The sequence below is a fragment of the Sardina pilchardus genome, chromosome 1 (assembly GCF_963854185.1).
Source record: "Sardina pilchardus chromosome 1, fSarPil1.1, whole genome shotgun sequence".
In the NCBI taxonomy this organism is placed as follows: domain Eukaryota; kingdom Metazoa; phylum Chordata; class Actinopteri; order Clupeiformes; family Clupeidae; genus Sardina; species Sardina pilchardus.
In genome coordinates, this window is record NC_084994.1 from 19226147 (window position 1) to 19242043 (window position 15897).

At 39.4% G+C, this 15897-nt stretch overlaps 1 protein-coding gene across 1 annotated transcript; it reads right to left on the reverse strand.

The window, feature by feature from the left end:
* Positions 1–883: 883 nt before the first annotated feature.
* On the reverse strand, positions 884–15223 carry LOC134077053 (adhesion G protein-coupled receptor E1-like). The gene is made up of 15 exons (XM_062532426.1): positions 14860–15223; positions 14471–14602; positions 13738–13872; positions 13428–13444; positions 12506–12586; positions 11624–11804; positions 11336–11449; positions 10512–10693; positions 9146–9328; positions 8112–8318; positions 6749–6981; positions 5519–5585; positions 5130–5221; positions 4297–4459; positions 884–1052 (listed from the first exon to the last, which is right to left on the reverse strand). Exons 1-15 carry the CDS (start codon positions 15206–15208, stop codon positions 1002–1004), a joined length of 2187 nt encoding a protein of 728 aa, XP_062388410.1. The 5' UTR covers positions 15209–15223; the 3' UTR covers positions 884–1001.
* Between the last annotated feature and the right edge of the window lie 674 nt (positions 15224–15897).

The following is a 15897-nucleotide window of genomic DNA, read 5'->3' on the forward strand; positions in this document are numbered from 1 at the left end:
GTGTGCTCTACATCTGTTTGTGTGTTACATCTACAAAAGTAAATAAACATAATTATAACATAGGAAACAACAAACATGGATCCATTAACATATTTTGCATGTTCAGTGTCTAACACACATACTGTAGTGAGAATAAAAATATATGACAACATATACTACCCAGCTCCTAAATTCTACTGAGGTCTTTACACACTACACTTTGTGTTATCCCATGTTTTGTGGATTAGTAACTATGACAACCGTCTTCTTTTTGAAAGTGTATCCCAACTAAGGGTATACAGCAGCATTGCAGCTCAGTTCCACTATTGAAATATTTTTTTTTTTCATGATTTCCTTTCACTTTTATTTTCAACAAAATCATGCGTTTAATTAATATTTTATTAAATGTAATGCAAATATCTAAAATATAGTGGAGATTGTTGATTCAGGATATATAGCCTTGCACCAACTAGGTTTATCATAGTTTGTGTTTAGCTAATAATAAGGTGTTGCATCCCTAACATCAAATGCGTACATCCATATCATATAGTCTTGTGTGGTAAGAGTTAGGACGACTGGCAAAGACGTACTTTTGAGGTCAAGATCAAAAGTCATACTTTTAGCAGGAAGTAATCCTTTATAGTAGGTGAACTTAAATGTGGACTGCTGATAGCTAACATTTGTAATCAATTAGAGCCAGCTAGTCCGCACCGGCATGGATCAGTATCTAATAAGGGCAGTGACAGATGCATGCTGTTTGGACTAAGCTACACCATTAGATGAAACATTGGTATTGGATCACCCAAGACACATTCTAAATACAAATAATCCAGCCAAAAAATAAAAATATAAAAAAATATTTTATATATATATATATATATATATATAAATTAGAACAGGTATATGTAATGTAAAAGGAGGAGGAATGGTCAAATTGTTGGAAGCTACAGTGGAAGTGCACTAACTACGTACATGGAGGAGATACTTTGGATGGACATTTGTAACGTTATGCTGTGCCATACTCATTCTTTATTCTCCATTCTCCTGCAGCAAATGCAGAACTGCTGTCGCACCTGGATAGAAAGAATGAGAAGGTACAGTAAGTGTGTGTGTGTGTGTGTGCGAGAGAGAGAGAGAGAATGTATGTGGGATGATTAAATCTGGCCATATGATGTATGATGATGTAAACTAGATGTACCGCAAAGCGATACACAATATGACCGCCGCTCAGTCCTGCACATTCTCTCCGCAAATATCAATCACGCTTGTGTTTCCATCGCCTACTCCATCCCTACTGCAACTTTTATGTATGTAAATGAGTGTGTGCATGTGTGCGCTTGCTTTTGTGTATGAGTGCTTCTCTGTCTAGTGTGAGTGTGTGTCTGCTTGTGTGTGTGTTTAATGTGTCTCTGAGTATATGTTCACTGTGTTCTCTGCCGTCACTGTCACTCCAATATCAGATAACACACACACACACACACACACACATGCACATGCGCACGTGTGCACACACACACACACACAAACACACATACACAGGCACACACTCACACACGCACACAAACACACACTCGCACACACACACACACACACACACACAAACACACACACACAGGCACACCCAGAGAGAGAGAGAGAGAAAGAGAGAACACACACAGAATACACACAGATAACACAGACACAGAGAGAGAGAGAGAGAGAGAGAGAGAGAGAGAGAGAGAAAGAAAGAGAACACACACAGAACATGCACATACACACATATACACACATGCAAACACACAGATGGGCACACAGAAACGCACCCACACACACAGGCTATAGTACATCACACACACATTCACTTCTCAGCTCCTGTGGTCTCACAAAATGTACTCAAAGATGTGTGTGTGCATGTGTGTGTGTGTGTGTGTGTGTGTGTGTGTGTATGTGTGTAGGTGTGTGTGTGTGTGTGTAAGGGTGTATGTGTGCATGCGTGTGGGCGTGTTTGTGCATGTGTTTGTATAATGTTTTATGTACATGTGTGTATGTAGTGGTGCGTGTGTGTGTAGGTATGCGTGTGTGTGTGTGTATTTATGTGTGTGTGTGTGTGTGTGTGTTCCTGCATGTTTGTTGCACCCAGAGCAACCATTCTCTTTTAAAACATATTTGGAAACTAGTTGATTAAAGGTTTCTAATGGTGTCACTTATATGTTTCTAGGACAAAAACTAGCAGAGATTGAGATGTTTGGAACAGTTTTTGAAATCCCCAGGGGGGGATTTAGACTCCAGATAATACCACCATCTACTGGCCGATGGGTATACAGTCCTGAATGTACACATAAATCCATTTATTTTATAGCCCCCCATGGATGAAATTCCACAAAACTTGGCATACTCCCAGAGGGTGTCAGGTTAATCATACACATGAAATTTGGTGCAGTTCATAACATCTCATCTGAAGATAGGGGCAATTAAAGCAATATTACATTGCATTTTCAATTTTTACGATGGGGGGGCAAATCACAAATGACTGGTTATAAGCTAAGTTGATGCAAGCTCTAGAGAACAACATACCATAAACATTTTGTCATCCTCGGTGCCACGGTTCAGGTAGTTATGTAGGAAAAACTGTCATTTTTGGGCTTCGGGCGGGGGCAGCGCGGGGGTGGAGTGACCCCCGGGGACGAAACGAAAATTTTCCATAGAACTCTACTGGGGCTACATGCCCACCAAGTTTCATGCGCTCCGGTGTTACGGTGTCCCGGGAATCGTTGACGAAAAATGACGGGAAAAAAAAACTTTGACAACAACTATATGACCGCTTCGCTGGCTACGCTAGCGGCGGTCATAATAATGAACACCACCATATGTCACAATCCAATCGTAATGCATGACTAAACCATAAACCAAACTTTCAAGACTGTTGAGAGTAATTATTTACAAGGAATCCTATCCTAATTTTATACAAGGAATAATCCTTCACAGCGGATTTCCTCAAATCTACAACCAATAATTGGTTTTAATCGTCCAAACAGATTAATAAAAAGAAAGGACCTGTGGGCGTTAATTTAAATTGTGGACATGGTGCAACGTCTATCAACAAGCAGTGCATGAAATAAAGCCATCATGTGGCAGATCAGTACTGAGCTGACTCACCAGAGTTTGCTTTAAAGTGCCCATATTATGAAAGAATCACTCTTTCTGGGATTTGATGTATTATTGTGTGCCTCTGGTGCTGCCACACACATACAAACTTGGAAAAAAAAATATCCATGCTGTTTTGAGTGAGATACGTATTTCTGAATGTATCCTGCCTTCAGCCTTCAAGGTGAGCTGTTCAAAATCGGCTCAAAGGTTTTACACATCACAATTCTAAACATTTAAATATTCCCACCCACCATGTCCTTTTAGGGGATAGATTACAATAGCCTGATGAGCCAGACCCACATCAAGAAAAAGGCTGCAAATCACATTTGCTGCCACTAGGGTGTGTCTAGATTTCAAGCTAACTTTTGCAAAGGAAACCAATGGAGGTGTTTTGAAGTGGGCAGTGATAAGGATTTATACTTACAAAATATTTGAACAAAACGTGAATAAAAGGCACAAAATAAGGTTGGTGTAAGAGTTATCTGTGTGTTCTCGGGACTAATTCTAATTCCATCACTTGTAATACAAATGTATTACCTACAACTGAGATAACAGTTACAGTTAGCAAGCAACCCACTGAGCAAGCAACATCTATGGACGTCCAAAAAACAGTGGTCTGTCCAGGCTGTGATCTGGACGTCTATTTTACAGTCAAAATGAGTTGATATATGACACTGGGACAATAGTCCAACCTGACCCGGTTCAGGATGTCTATAGACAACCAAAATTAGTTGCAAATAGACGTTCTGCCATTCTGGCTACTCTGAGGACGTCTTCTGGATGTCTAATTAAGTCTTTCAGACGTCTTCAAGCGACGCCTATATCACACCCAGAACAACATATCTATTCAACGTCCAGGAAATACGTCTTAAAAACGTTCATTCTGGCTACTCGGAAGACGTCTTCTGGAGTTCGGCGACCACGTCTTCTGGACATATTTTGGACCAGTTTTTGCTCAGTGGGAAGCTAATCGTTTTACATTGGTGATTAGCCAGCTAGATGACTAGCTGTCTTTCCCATTGGAGTCAATAGCCACGTTCGCTTTAAGGTTGTGATGTCCCCGGTGGCATACTGTATGTCAGACATGTCATCAACATGCATGCATCAATTGGCAAATAGATTTTGCCTGGTTCTCAAATTAGCTTTGGTTAGACTTTGCACATTATTCAAATTAGTACCCAAAAGTGTTACCTCCTCATTGAGAACACAGTGTAGCAGGAAGATGAAGGTTCCCTGTTGGCTGTTGAGCACAAGGAAGAGAACATCCAGTGCCTGACTGCTTCTAGTGAAGAATCCCAGTATCCAAGGCAACCCAATGATAACAGACTGGACCAGCGTTTTGAACACCAACATCCTACAGAGAAGAAAGAACACTTGTTTGATCCCGCTGTTCTCTCAATCAGCGATTTTGCAACATCATTTTTGACAGTACAGTAATGGTCATTTTAAAAAAGGAATAAAATTAAACACTTCTGTTTCACAAAGTGATATGTGATCCGGCGAGGCCAAATCAATCGCTTTGCACACAATGCTATTTTGAGAAAATCCACAATAAACCAACTTCCGGGTTAAAATGTTGAAATTCACATTTTTGCATAATTCAACAGTATACAGTCTACAGTTTCATATCATATTGTGAATTTCACGGCAAAACATAAATTTTGACTGTTAAACCCGGTGAAGATTCCACACATTAGCAGTAATTCCGGTTGTCCACACCACTTAAAAAGGTGATTTTCTCCTCTTCTGGCATACTGTGAAGGGAGACGAACCATGTCAACTTTGGATGCGGTTATCTGAGCGATAGTTTTTGTAATACTGCACCCTCGATATACATATCATCGGAAAGCTTAGTTTATGGTCGTTCATGTGAGCCCAAAATATTAATTTAGTACATTTTACTAAAGCGACTGGTTTCGCCTTGCAGGGTCACACATCTGTTGTATCCTACATTTGCCATCCACACATCTGCTTGCCATGCCCTGATAAAATCCTCTCTGGACACCTCTGGTGAACTGCCTTACTTGATTCGTTTATCGTGTGCTGGGCCGTGCTGCATCTGGGACAGGGCAGTGCGAAGGAGGATGATGATGATAAGGAAGAGGACGGCGTTTGTCTAGTTTGGGTAACAAGTGACACATGTGTAAATGCCCAATTCCTCCATTCGATTTTAATCAACCTAACACATTAATATATATTCATATACTGTACATTATACACACTCTAGTCTTCTGTCAACCCAGCCTATCCCAGTCTGATACTGTTAACCTAGCTTAGCATAATTCACTAGAAGTGGGTTACACCAGCTAGCATGACTGCCTTTTAGCAAAGGCTATATATGTATAATAGTGACCCCATCATCCCCTATTCGCCCCCTTAATGCTACAATGTTTGTTTCAACTTCCAAACCCACTCCAAGAATGCAGCACACGGGACCAAGAAAACTCCAGGTGAATCCTTTGTCGTAATTCAACCAGCACCTATAAAAGTAGAATATGACTTGAGATGGGTCTGTTCTGATGAGTCTGAAGTTGCTTCCTTCCTGCCTCGCTATCTTTCTAATAAGACTTTGGAGTGAAGGCATATTTTAAGAATGATTAATTCAAAAAGTCCCTTGAGATCATTTTAACACTATGGTGTGATGTAAGCACAAGTCAAGTCAAGTCAAGTTTATTTTAATATAGCACATTTCATACACAGAGGTCATTAAATGTGCTTTACATTAAAAAGAAAAAGCACGCAAGAACATTAAACTATCTTATGCGAGCTAGCTGCTAGTTATCTATCGTTGCTACAACAGAGAACTGGGATTCAGCCGAAGTATACTGTATTATATAATCAGAACAGATTAAAGTGCAACTCATTGGTTCTTAAAGGTGACATAGAATGGTAATATTTTTAGTTAGTTTTGATGAATTAGGAGAGGTTGTGCATGACCAAAGAGCTGTCATGAACATGAGTTTATGGTTGTGCCCTCCTTCATACGGAAATCTTTAACTTAAAAATAGCCACAAAAAAACGGGCAAATTAGAACAAAGCCTGCTTGTGATGTCAAATATCGCAAAGCCATTGAAGTTAAATTGGGGTTTCCAAAGAGGGCCCTAGTCAAACGCACCATTTCGATACCCACCCTACATATAATGTTTTAATTGGGCTTGTAAAATTGCAATTGAGTTTATTTTTATGAATCAAAGTTAATATACTATTGTAACATCAGAGAACACAGTAAAATACTCGATTCATCCATTCTATGTCCTCTTTAATACCAATTTCACATTTGGCCTGAAATTGCACAGTGCCTGCTTCAGAGGCTACTGTTCTCACCTAGTTTGGCCCATAATAAAATACCTGACCTCTTTGGAACGCAGAGACAATGTAGTTTCGTGGAAAATAATCAACAAAAAACTGTGTGAAATACTGACACAGAGTCACACAGGCTAGAATATTGTTTTTCCTTCTGCCAGATAACAAACATCTCTCAACTGACCACATTGCAGGACTCAAAATCACTTGATATGGCTTAAAAACAGAGATCTAGCTCCAGGTATTGTGAAGTTGTGTGCAAAAGTAAATCAATATAGAATGAGATCCTTAAAAGTTTGCATTTCTTGAATGTGACAGAAAGTGTTATTTTTGCACTCACCTGTCACTCCCATAGCCATCAGGCATAATTCCAGCTGAAACAGCAACGACAGCCAGGGGACCTCCATAACCAGCCAGGCACTGGTATCCCCAGTGAGGTCCAATCCCCCGTGGGGATCTGATGTCTTTGAGTCTGAGGACAGCGTGGAAAAGCCAGATGCTCTCCAGGAGCATCCACACGAAACAGCTCAGGAAGAGGTAGTGAAGAACTCCTGAGAGCACCGTACACACAACCTGCACATGGCACAGACAGGAAATAAAGATGTAGGGTCTAAACAGCACATGACCCAGAATGGCACCTTGCGGTACTCCGCATGTGATACTACTGTTAGCTAAGGAGTTGTCTGCCAGTCGGTACAGTATATCCTAAACAAAATCAGCACTGGGCCATCTTGAATTTAATGGCTACAACACTTCTATAAAAAGTTGGGATAGGGGCAACAAAAGGCTAGAAAAGGCATTGTAATGATATAGATAATAGAAGGGGGTAGCCTGGGTTTTCCCATACTGCCTTGCGCGGTGATTTCAATCCCGCTGCTAAGCCAGTCTGGAAACTAACGCCCAAATGTTCGCCTGATGTTGGCGAACCAATCACAGAACATCCGAGAAGTTTCCGTTGCCTTCTTGCGTCTACATTCGACGCCAAAGGATTTACGGCAGCCCTTAGCGTTGCATACGAACGAGTTGGGTGAGCTATGCGCATTTGATAGACATCCGTGGCGCCCAATGAACGGATCTGGGCATTTTTTCAAATACGAGAAAATGAACGTCTGGTTGCCAGACCACGTCTCATTTGAGAAGTGGGAGGCGTTAGCCAGGCTAAGAAGGGGGAGCATTTCGTAACAAATTAGGTGAACTGGTACTATGAATTAGCCTGGCCCCCGCCTGACTACGAACCTCCGCTCATTTACATCTCTCTCCATACTGCATCTGGCAAAGCTTATATTTAAGTTTCAAGCTTATCGCTATCGTTGTGTCCCCCATGGTTATCATACACCATTACCAAATGTTAGCAATTGAACTCCATTGAATTCAAACCTCAGACAAGTGTCCACAAACCAGCAAAATAAATGTTTGCCAATGGAGCTAGGGCAGACTCTCTGCAAAGAAGAGAGTCTGGTCTCCAGGCTAACCATGAATGGGGGTTAAAAAAGGAGCATCCCAGAGAGACTGAGTCTCTCAGAAGTAAAGATGAAGCAATATTCATCACTGTGCAAACCTTTGTGGGCAAATAATGAAATGTATGAACGAAATAAATGACCTCTTTACATGCAATTGTGATGTATTTAAGGATTTCATAATCTACTGTGACGGGCCATTGCATGACTGGTTTTCTCGGTAGAGACTCAATGAAATGCAATCACCTTGTGAGGATGGATGAGGTGGATGAACTCCTGGACGAGCAGGAAGAGGAGGTGAGCAAGAAACAGACTGATGCAGAGGTTCAGACGAGTCGCGCTGTTCACTAGGGGTTTACGTCGACAGAGGGCAAAGGTCATCACAGCCAGGAACAGGAACCCCAACCCAACAGAGACGGCGATCCTATTCAGCAACTCCATCTTCTGGTTTGTCTAAGAGATAAGGTGACACGTTGCTAAACATTACGCAATTGCACTGTGTAATCTCCTCTTTGACATGAGCTGTGTATTGTATAGGAATAGCATTTTTTCTTTTTTTAACAAAATTAACTGGATAAAACTTTGAGGTATAAGTTGGGTGTAGCCCCCCCAGATAGGTACCTGCCCACCAACATGAGAGTTCGTGCCCAACATGGACTTTCGTGCACGGAGCTGATTCCAAATGCTCCATGCGGCACCATACTTGAAAATGGCGTAATGCTAACATGCTAAAGCTAATCTGCACACTCTTGACCCTCAGCTCACAACAATGTGGTATCTAGTTTTCTAATATCTATGGCCAAAACACCCTCTGCTCTGCCAATTAAGACACTGGAACACATTGATGCCCAATAGAGACGGTGATCCTATTCAGCAACTCCATCATCTGGTTTGTCTAAGAGATAAGGTGATGTGTTGCAAAACATTACACAACAACATGGTGTAATCTCTGCTTTGACATATTCTGTGTGCTGTATCTAGATAGATAGATAGATAGATATGTACAGTACTTTATTGTTCCCCAAGGGGAAATTCAATATATTTATATATAATAATATAATACATGATTTACATATGATGTATAGGAATAACATGTTATTTTTTAACTGGGCAACAATATCCTTTGGGGATGTTATAAGTTGTACCATAGACAATAAATAAATGAAAAAAACAGTGCTGTGTAGTGGTTACTCTAAAATCTCAAGCCTGTGGAAAGTGAAAACGCCCTGCTCTGCAAAATGAGACACAAGAACACATTGATAAAGTGATCAGTACGCAACCTCTGGAGAATGCTCCGAAACCTCTGGAGGTCGCTCCACCTGCATGATCAGAGCGAAGGTAGAGAAATGGACACAGGTGCAGACGGTGTGGGTGGTGTTGGTCTGGGTGACATCACAGCCGTCTACCACCCAGGCGCTGCCATTCCAGTACACACAGGAGAGCTCTCCCCGAGGGTCCAGACTCTACCCAGCCCCAAAACAAAAACAGAAAACGTAATGAAATTGGATAATAAGCCATCAATCATCTCTGAACAGGGGGAAAATACTTGCAAGTAACATGAACATAGAAGGGTCATATAGTGTACAATTAGATTAGTAGCAAGATGTTCAATGATATATGATGTTGATATGCATGATATTTACACAAATGTTGTAAATACTGTGCACAATTTATTGCAATACTTGTCTGGTTTGGACTGTGATTAGTTTACTGTACAATTCCAACACTAACAATAGCAGCCGGCAAATGTCACTGCTGACATGGTTTGCCCAACACAGAATCAAAAACATTGCTTTCAAAGGTCTTACAAAGCTAAAAGGCCCAAGAGATCTCGTTGAAAAAAAATATATATTTGGTTGTTTATCCAGAAAACAGTGTGTTATTTTAATGTAGTAAAACGAGCCCACAATTTAGTAAAAACATAATATGAAATGGGCATACTACTTAGTAAAATGTGCACTACCTGTCACTATTGAGATTTTCTGGGTGTCTAACCCAAAATACTGGATTTACAACACTGCTCCACTAACTACTGAAGGTGTGGTGTGAGGTGTGAAGCTACTGTATGTGACTTACAGATTGGTGTGTATGTGTTCTCGCAACAACCACATGTTAAATTAAATCACTCCAAAGTCACTCTCAATCTAACAAAATTATGGTACAGTACAATTGAGTTAAAGGAGCGTAACATTACTGTAAGTGAATCGAGTTCACAATGTAGTAAAAGTCAAATTTAGTCAAAATGCTATGGTAAGCAAAACACTTACAGTGACATCTCCCAGGTTTTGGAAAAAGACCATTTTTAATCATTTAAAAAGTTACAATCAAAATCAAAACAGTTGATTTGGTCTTTCTTATCTGTCATATGCTACTTCATGTTTTGTGATACTGTTTCCGTTCATTATTGTTCACCCATCTATTCCACTAGCAAGTTTGCTTTAGCATACTAAAAAGGAAAGAGCAATGGCCCCTCAAAATGTCGGTGCACGTCCCTGTTGCATGGCTTTGCTCATCACTTCACTTCACAGGAACCAAAGAACACAACAGGGTATTTGGTTGTGAAGAAACAGGAACATTGTTACCATGGCATTGCCATCACTTCTGACTGATGTACTGTATGTGAAGGTGATGCTCATTGAACCTGACCTGGATGTGTTTAACTGTGATGTTGGCTGGACTTGGCAGGACTTTGTTTTGGGTTTTTGGTAGGGAGGCACTCAGAACTGCAGACATCATGGTCTTCTTTGTGTCATTGACAGTGTAGAAGAGGTCTGCTGTCAGAACTGAACCCAATTTCTTGAAGTTTGTGAGGGCCACAGCGGCTGATCCTAACAGTGAAACACAACTAGATGTGTGATTGAACATGGACTAAACATTAGCTGCACCCCATTGACAAGAGTATTTACAACAAATCATATAAATCAACAAAACTGTAACACTGCTCACTAGACCCTTTTTAACTACATAACCAAGCAAGTATTTTCGGTGGTACAAGAACAACACTGAGCTAATGGTAACTCAGGGACAAACACAAATAAAATAAGAGCACATTTTATAGAGCACTGTGCTAAAGTACAATATATTTAGATTGAAAAGGTCTATATGGAAGGATTAAATAGACCATGTCACATCTGTACGTGGCAAACAACGCAAATAGAATATCAAAAGGCAATATGTTCAGAATTCTATAGGCTTTAAGTTGTCCTGAACACACCAATATTAATTGACTTGCATTGTATTCAATACAGCACCACTGGAACAAAGATATTTCAAAACAGACACTCAATCATGTTCTGGTCATCGTTCTAAACTTTGTTATCTGGGCAACACAGAGGATATACTTGTTTTTGACATCATGCCAAAATGGTTATTTCTTCACGTTTTGTTGCTGTTTCTTGCAAATTTTTGAATGTTCTAAACTAAGTTAAGGAAATCCACATTAAGATTAAAGTGAAAAGTAATCAACATACCATTGTTGTTCCTTGCAATATCAGTGAGGTCTATATCCAAAGAGTTATTTTCATTTTCAACATTGGTGCTCATATTGCTCTTATAATCCTTTCCGATGGCGAACGTTTGTACTTCTGAAATAAAAAAAGAGCATATCTATTTGTTATTACAACACATGTTTTACTTATATGAATATGGATAGATGGATTAGAATAGAAAAAAGCAGAGAGAGAGTGAGAGTGTGTGTGAGTGTGAAAGAAAGTATGTGTGTGAGAGAGAGAGTGAGTAAATGAGCAAGAACTGCACACCCATGGTTTTGGTAGTCAGTGCTTTGCTGGCATTTGTGGTTGTCGGCTCCACCAGGGCCCCCACCAGCTTTTCAGTGGACTGCAGCATGGCATCACCCAAGAACACCAGCTTCTCTACATTGGTATTCTGTGGCACCTTAGTGAGGGCATCTTCTAAACTCCCCAGTAAGGACGACACAACCTGCAGGTACATGACAGCAAGCACCACACAGGCAGAGTCTTAGATAAATGGTTTGGAATAGTTTTAAAATAAAAATTGCATGTCTATCAAGAAAAGTTTTTGTTTGGCCAATTTCACGCTATTATGATGAGACTAAATCCTCAAGGAAGGACGTCAAATCAACAGATAAGAAGATAAGCAAATATATTCACTCTCCACCCAAACGGTTAATTATTATCTCATTATTATTAGATAATGGTATTATCTCATTATTCCGAGATATTATCTCGTTATTTCGAGATGTCACTGTTATCTCAAAATAACGAGATATTATCTCGAAATAGCGAGATAATATCTCAAAATCACGACTTAGTATCTCAAAATAACAATATAATGCCTAAAAGTAAAATATATATATATATTTACATAGGGTTGTTATCTCAAAATAAGGAGATATTATCTCGAAATAATGAGATAATATCTGAAGAAGATATTTTTTTATTCTTATTTTTTTACATGTGTATTATCTCGAAATAATGAGATATTATCTTGAAATAACGAGATAGGATCTCGAAATAACAAGATAACATCTAAAAAAAAAATCTTCACATGCGGTTCAGGGCTTCCTTAGAAAATATATAAGGATTAAGCATGTCAACCAACAAATAGCAGTACACTTGAGTCTTTTAATGGGTCAATATTGTGAAGCAACATATACTCACGTATGGCGCTAAAACAACATCATCCGTCAAATTTTTGATGGCACTGTTCAGATTCTTAAATTGAGTCTCAGGCGACGTTCCCTATGGAGAAAAAAAACATGAAGGGATCATTTTACATGATTTTACACATTTACTTATGGTTTTGTTTCAGTTAGCCTGATAGCTAGTTTGGTTTGCATTGAGAGATGATCTTATTAAAAGTATCCCGTACCAGGTATCTGGTGAAGGGTGTGTGATAAGGCCAAGGGAACTTTATCAGACTGCAAGGTATCCTGAACTCATGCCCTTTAAAAATAAAAAAATATGCCTGCCTGTATGGAAATGTATCATACTGGTGCAAACTTTCACACCCTGTTTTTAAGAAAGAACATTTATTTATTTCAAGTTCAAGTTCAAGTTTATTAGATAGATAGATAGATAGATAGATAGATAGATAGATAGATAGATAGATAGATAGATAGATAGATAGATACTTTATTGATCCCCAAGGGCAAATTCATGCACTCATAAAATAATTTATAAGTAATGAAATTCCTTGTGCTCAAGTGTCCATAAATAGATTTTAATGAAAAAAAAATAGATACTATACAGAAGAGGGATTGTGGAGCACCAAGGGACACCCAGGAGCAACAGGAGCAAGGAAAAACTCCCTTGTTCAGGAAGCAACCTTGGGCAGATCCACGGCTCAAGGGGCCAACCCAACTGCCTGGGGTCGTGCTAATTGAGGGAGCATGTAAGTGTGTGTGTGTGTGTGTGTGTGTGTGTGTGTGTGTGTGTGTGTGTGTGTGTGTGTGTGTGTGTGTGTGTGTGTGTGAGAGAGAGAGAGAGAGAGAGAGAGAGAGAGAGAGTGAGGGCAAGGGAATCCTAAGGGCAGGCATGAGTGATGTCTTGGGTGGAGTATAATAAGAAAAAAGGCACAAACCTCATTGCTGAGAAGATCTGAAAATGAAAACATTCAGATGGTCACGAGGAGTCGAGGTCCAAGCAGGGAAATGAAAGTCTAGACCAACAGTTCTTACACAGATGCTAAGTGAATCCAGTTTCAGTTAATCTATGAATGTTATCAACAGAATTATGTGTAGTTGATGTTGATTGAATAGAGAGGTTACTTTTAAAATGAGCTATTATCCTAAGGGCATTATGTATTTATGTGTGCATTGTATCTTCAGCAAGTGCACATAACACCAAAGTGACCGATGTGCATCTAATCAAACTCCGTATTGCAATGTTACCTTTGCAAACCAATGAGCCTGCAGTGATACTGGGTATGGTACCGTTTTGGCATTGACAGGAAATTCCCTCTTCAATGTTGACGCATGTGGATGAGTCAGGACATACCTGAGTTGATGGGTTACACGTTTTAATATCTGAAACACACACACACACACACACACACATACAGAGAGAGACGAACACACACACACACACACACACACACACACACACACACACACACACAGAGACACACACACACACACACACACACACACACACACACACACACACACACACACACAGAGAGAGACACACACACACACACACATTCACACACACACACACAAATGTCAAATTGATGATGACAATCGCCCGTTCCAGTCAGAATGGACAACACTGTCTGCCAACATTAATTTGAATTGAAATATTTTTAAAAGCTGTTCATAGGAAAAATGGATGCATGCGATTAATTTGGATTATTTTTCTAAATAATATAATAAATTAGATAATTGTCTTTTTCATTGATTGATTGGCAGCCCTACTGATAACCTTCACCAGTGGCTCACTCTGAAAACTAATTTACAAGTATAAGAAAATGTTTAGATCAACATACCTAACATTACTCATCTCGCTTCATCTGTCTTCTTAATCTGATTTTACTTGAACTATTCTTCTGCTTATTTATGTTTGATAAAATGATCCTCTCTCTTTCTCTCTCTCTCTCTCTCTCTCTCTCTCTCTCTTACTAACCTTCACATTGATAAGAGTCTCCAGTGGGTAAGTGGCCGTCAGGTATCTCATATCCAGGTTTGCACTCACAGCGTCCGTCATCAACACACAGGGCATTAGGACCACAGGAGGATGCTCCACACGTCTGGTGTCCTGCTCAGAATATAGAAACTGATAATGAAACAGTGAAAGAATGAAATCTGAAAGAAAGTGTCAGGCTTCTCTTTGGCTGTGTCTTTTATTACAGAATAACACTGAAGATACAAAGGAAAAACCCATATTATCATGTAAAACACTAAAACTGAATTCACAGACGGAAACTATTTTAAGCCTAAAACACTGGAACATCACTTCACAAAAGCTTAATGTTTAAGTTGTTGAACACCTATATAAAAAAAAAAACTACTCACGAGTGACATAACTGTATGATTTGTCATAATGGTCATGCCGATACAAGTAGAATCCATCAGGACAATGGATTCTGCTGATTTGTCTAGTGCTTGAGCACCCTCCTGAGGACTGGTAACAGACTGTTATATCACTGTATTGGATCCCCCAATAATATGTACTGTCTTCACCACATGATAAAATGGGATGTGATGTGCCTCCACCAACAACAGTGCTGGTACAGTTGTCATACAGAACATCTCCTCCAATACCGATGAAGCGATACCACCCAGATCCTAAGTGGGTGTCTTTCTTTGGCCATCCAGGAAAGGTTGTTGATTTGAAGCCAATGTTACGCCACGGATCAGACATATTGGTATATAATGGGCAAGTCTTTTTACCTGGATGGGCAAGATTAACCTATTATTGGCACAGTACTAAATATATTCTACACACACAAATACCAAAATGGTGGACTGTAAAACATAATAGCTTTCCTTACTTTAGTTCTAGTAAGTATAATCAAAGGGGCCCCATAATGCAAAATTCACTTTCTTGTGCTTCAATCAATCAATCAATCAAATTTTATTTATATAGCACATTTCATATGGCATACATAGACTCAATGTGCTTTGAATGAAAAGGAAAATATACATACTGTATATGAACACACGCTCACGCGCGCACACACACACACACACACACACATACACACATGTATATATGGACACACAAAATGGTTAAAAAAATAAGAATAAAAGCAGCACTGGAAAAAGAACAATTCAATAAAATAAAATAAAATAAAATAAAATAAAATAAATAAAACACTTTGCCAAGATGAGAACATCCATACAACTCACTTGTTAAAAGAGTTAAACAAGAGCACATAAAATAATCTATTCGGAGGGGCAAAAATAAAAAAAAAAAAAAAAAAAAAACATAACTCAAACAAAGGCTTGTGAAAATAAATATGTTTTAAGACCCTTTTTAAAAGAGAAAGTTGATTGAGCTAACCTTAATTCCAAAGGAAGAGAATTCCACAGAGTTGGGGCACAATAGCT

Bases quoted from the DNA above. Each gene is read 5' to 3' on its own strand.
- LOC134077053 (XM_062532426.1), bottom strand. From the start codon at position 15,208: ATGTCTGATCCGTGGCGTAACATTGGCTTCAAATCAACAACCTTTCCT. The intron at 10,694-11,335 runs GTATGTTGATTA...TTTCACTGTTAG, and splicing joins TATTGCAAGGAACAACAATG to GATCAGCCGCTGTGGCCCTC. The intron at 8,319-9,145 runs GTTGCGTACTGA...CTTATCTCTTAG, and splicing joins TTTCGGAGCATTCTCCAGAG to ACAAACCAGAAGATGGAGTT.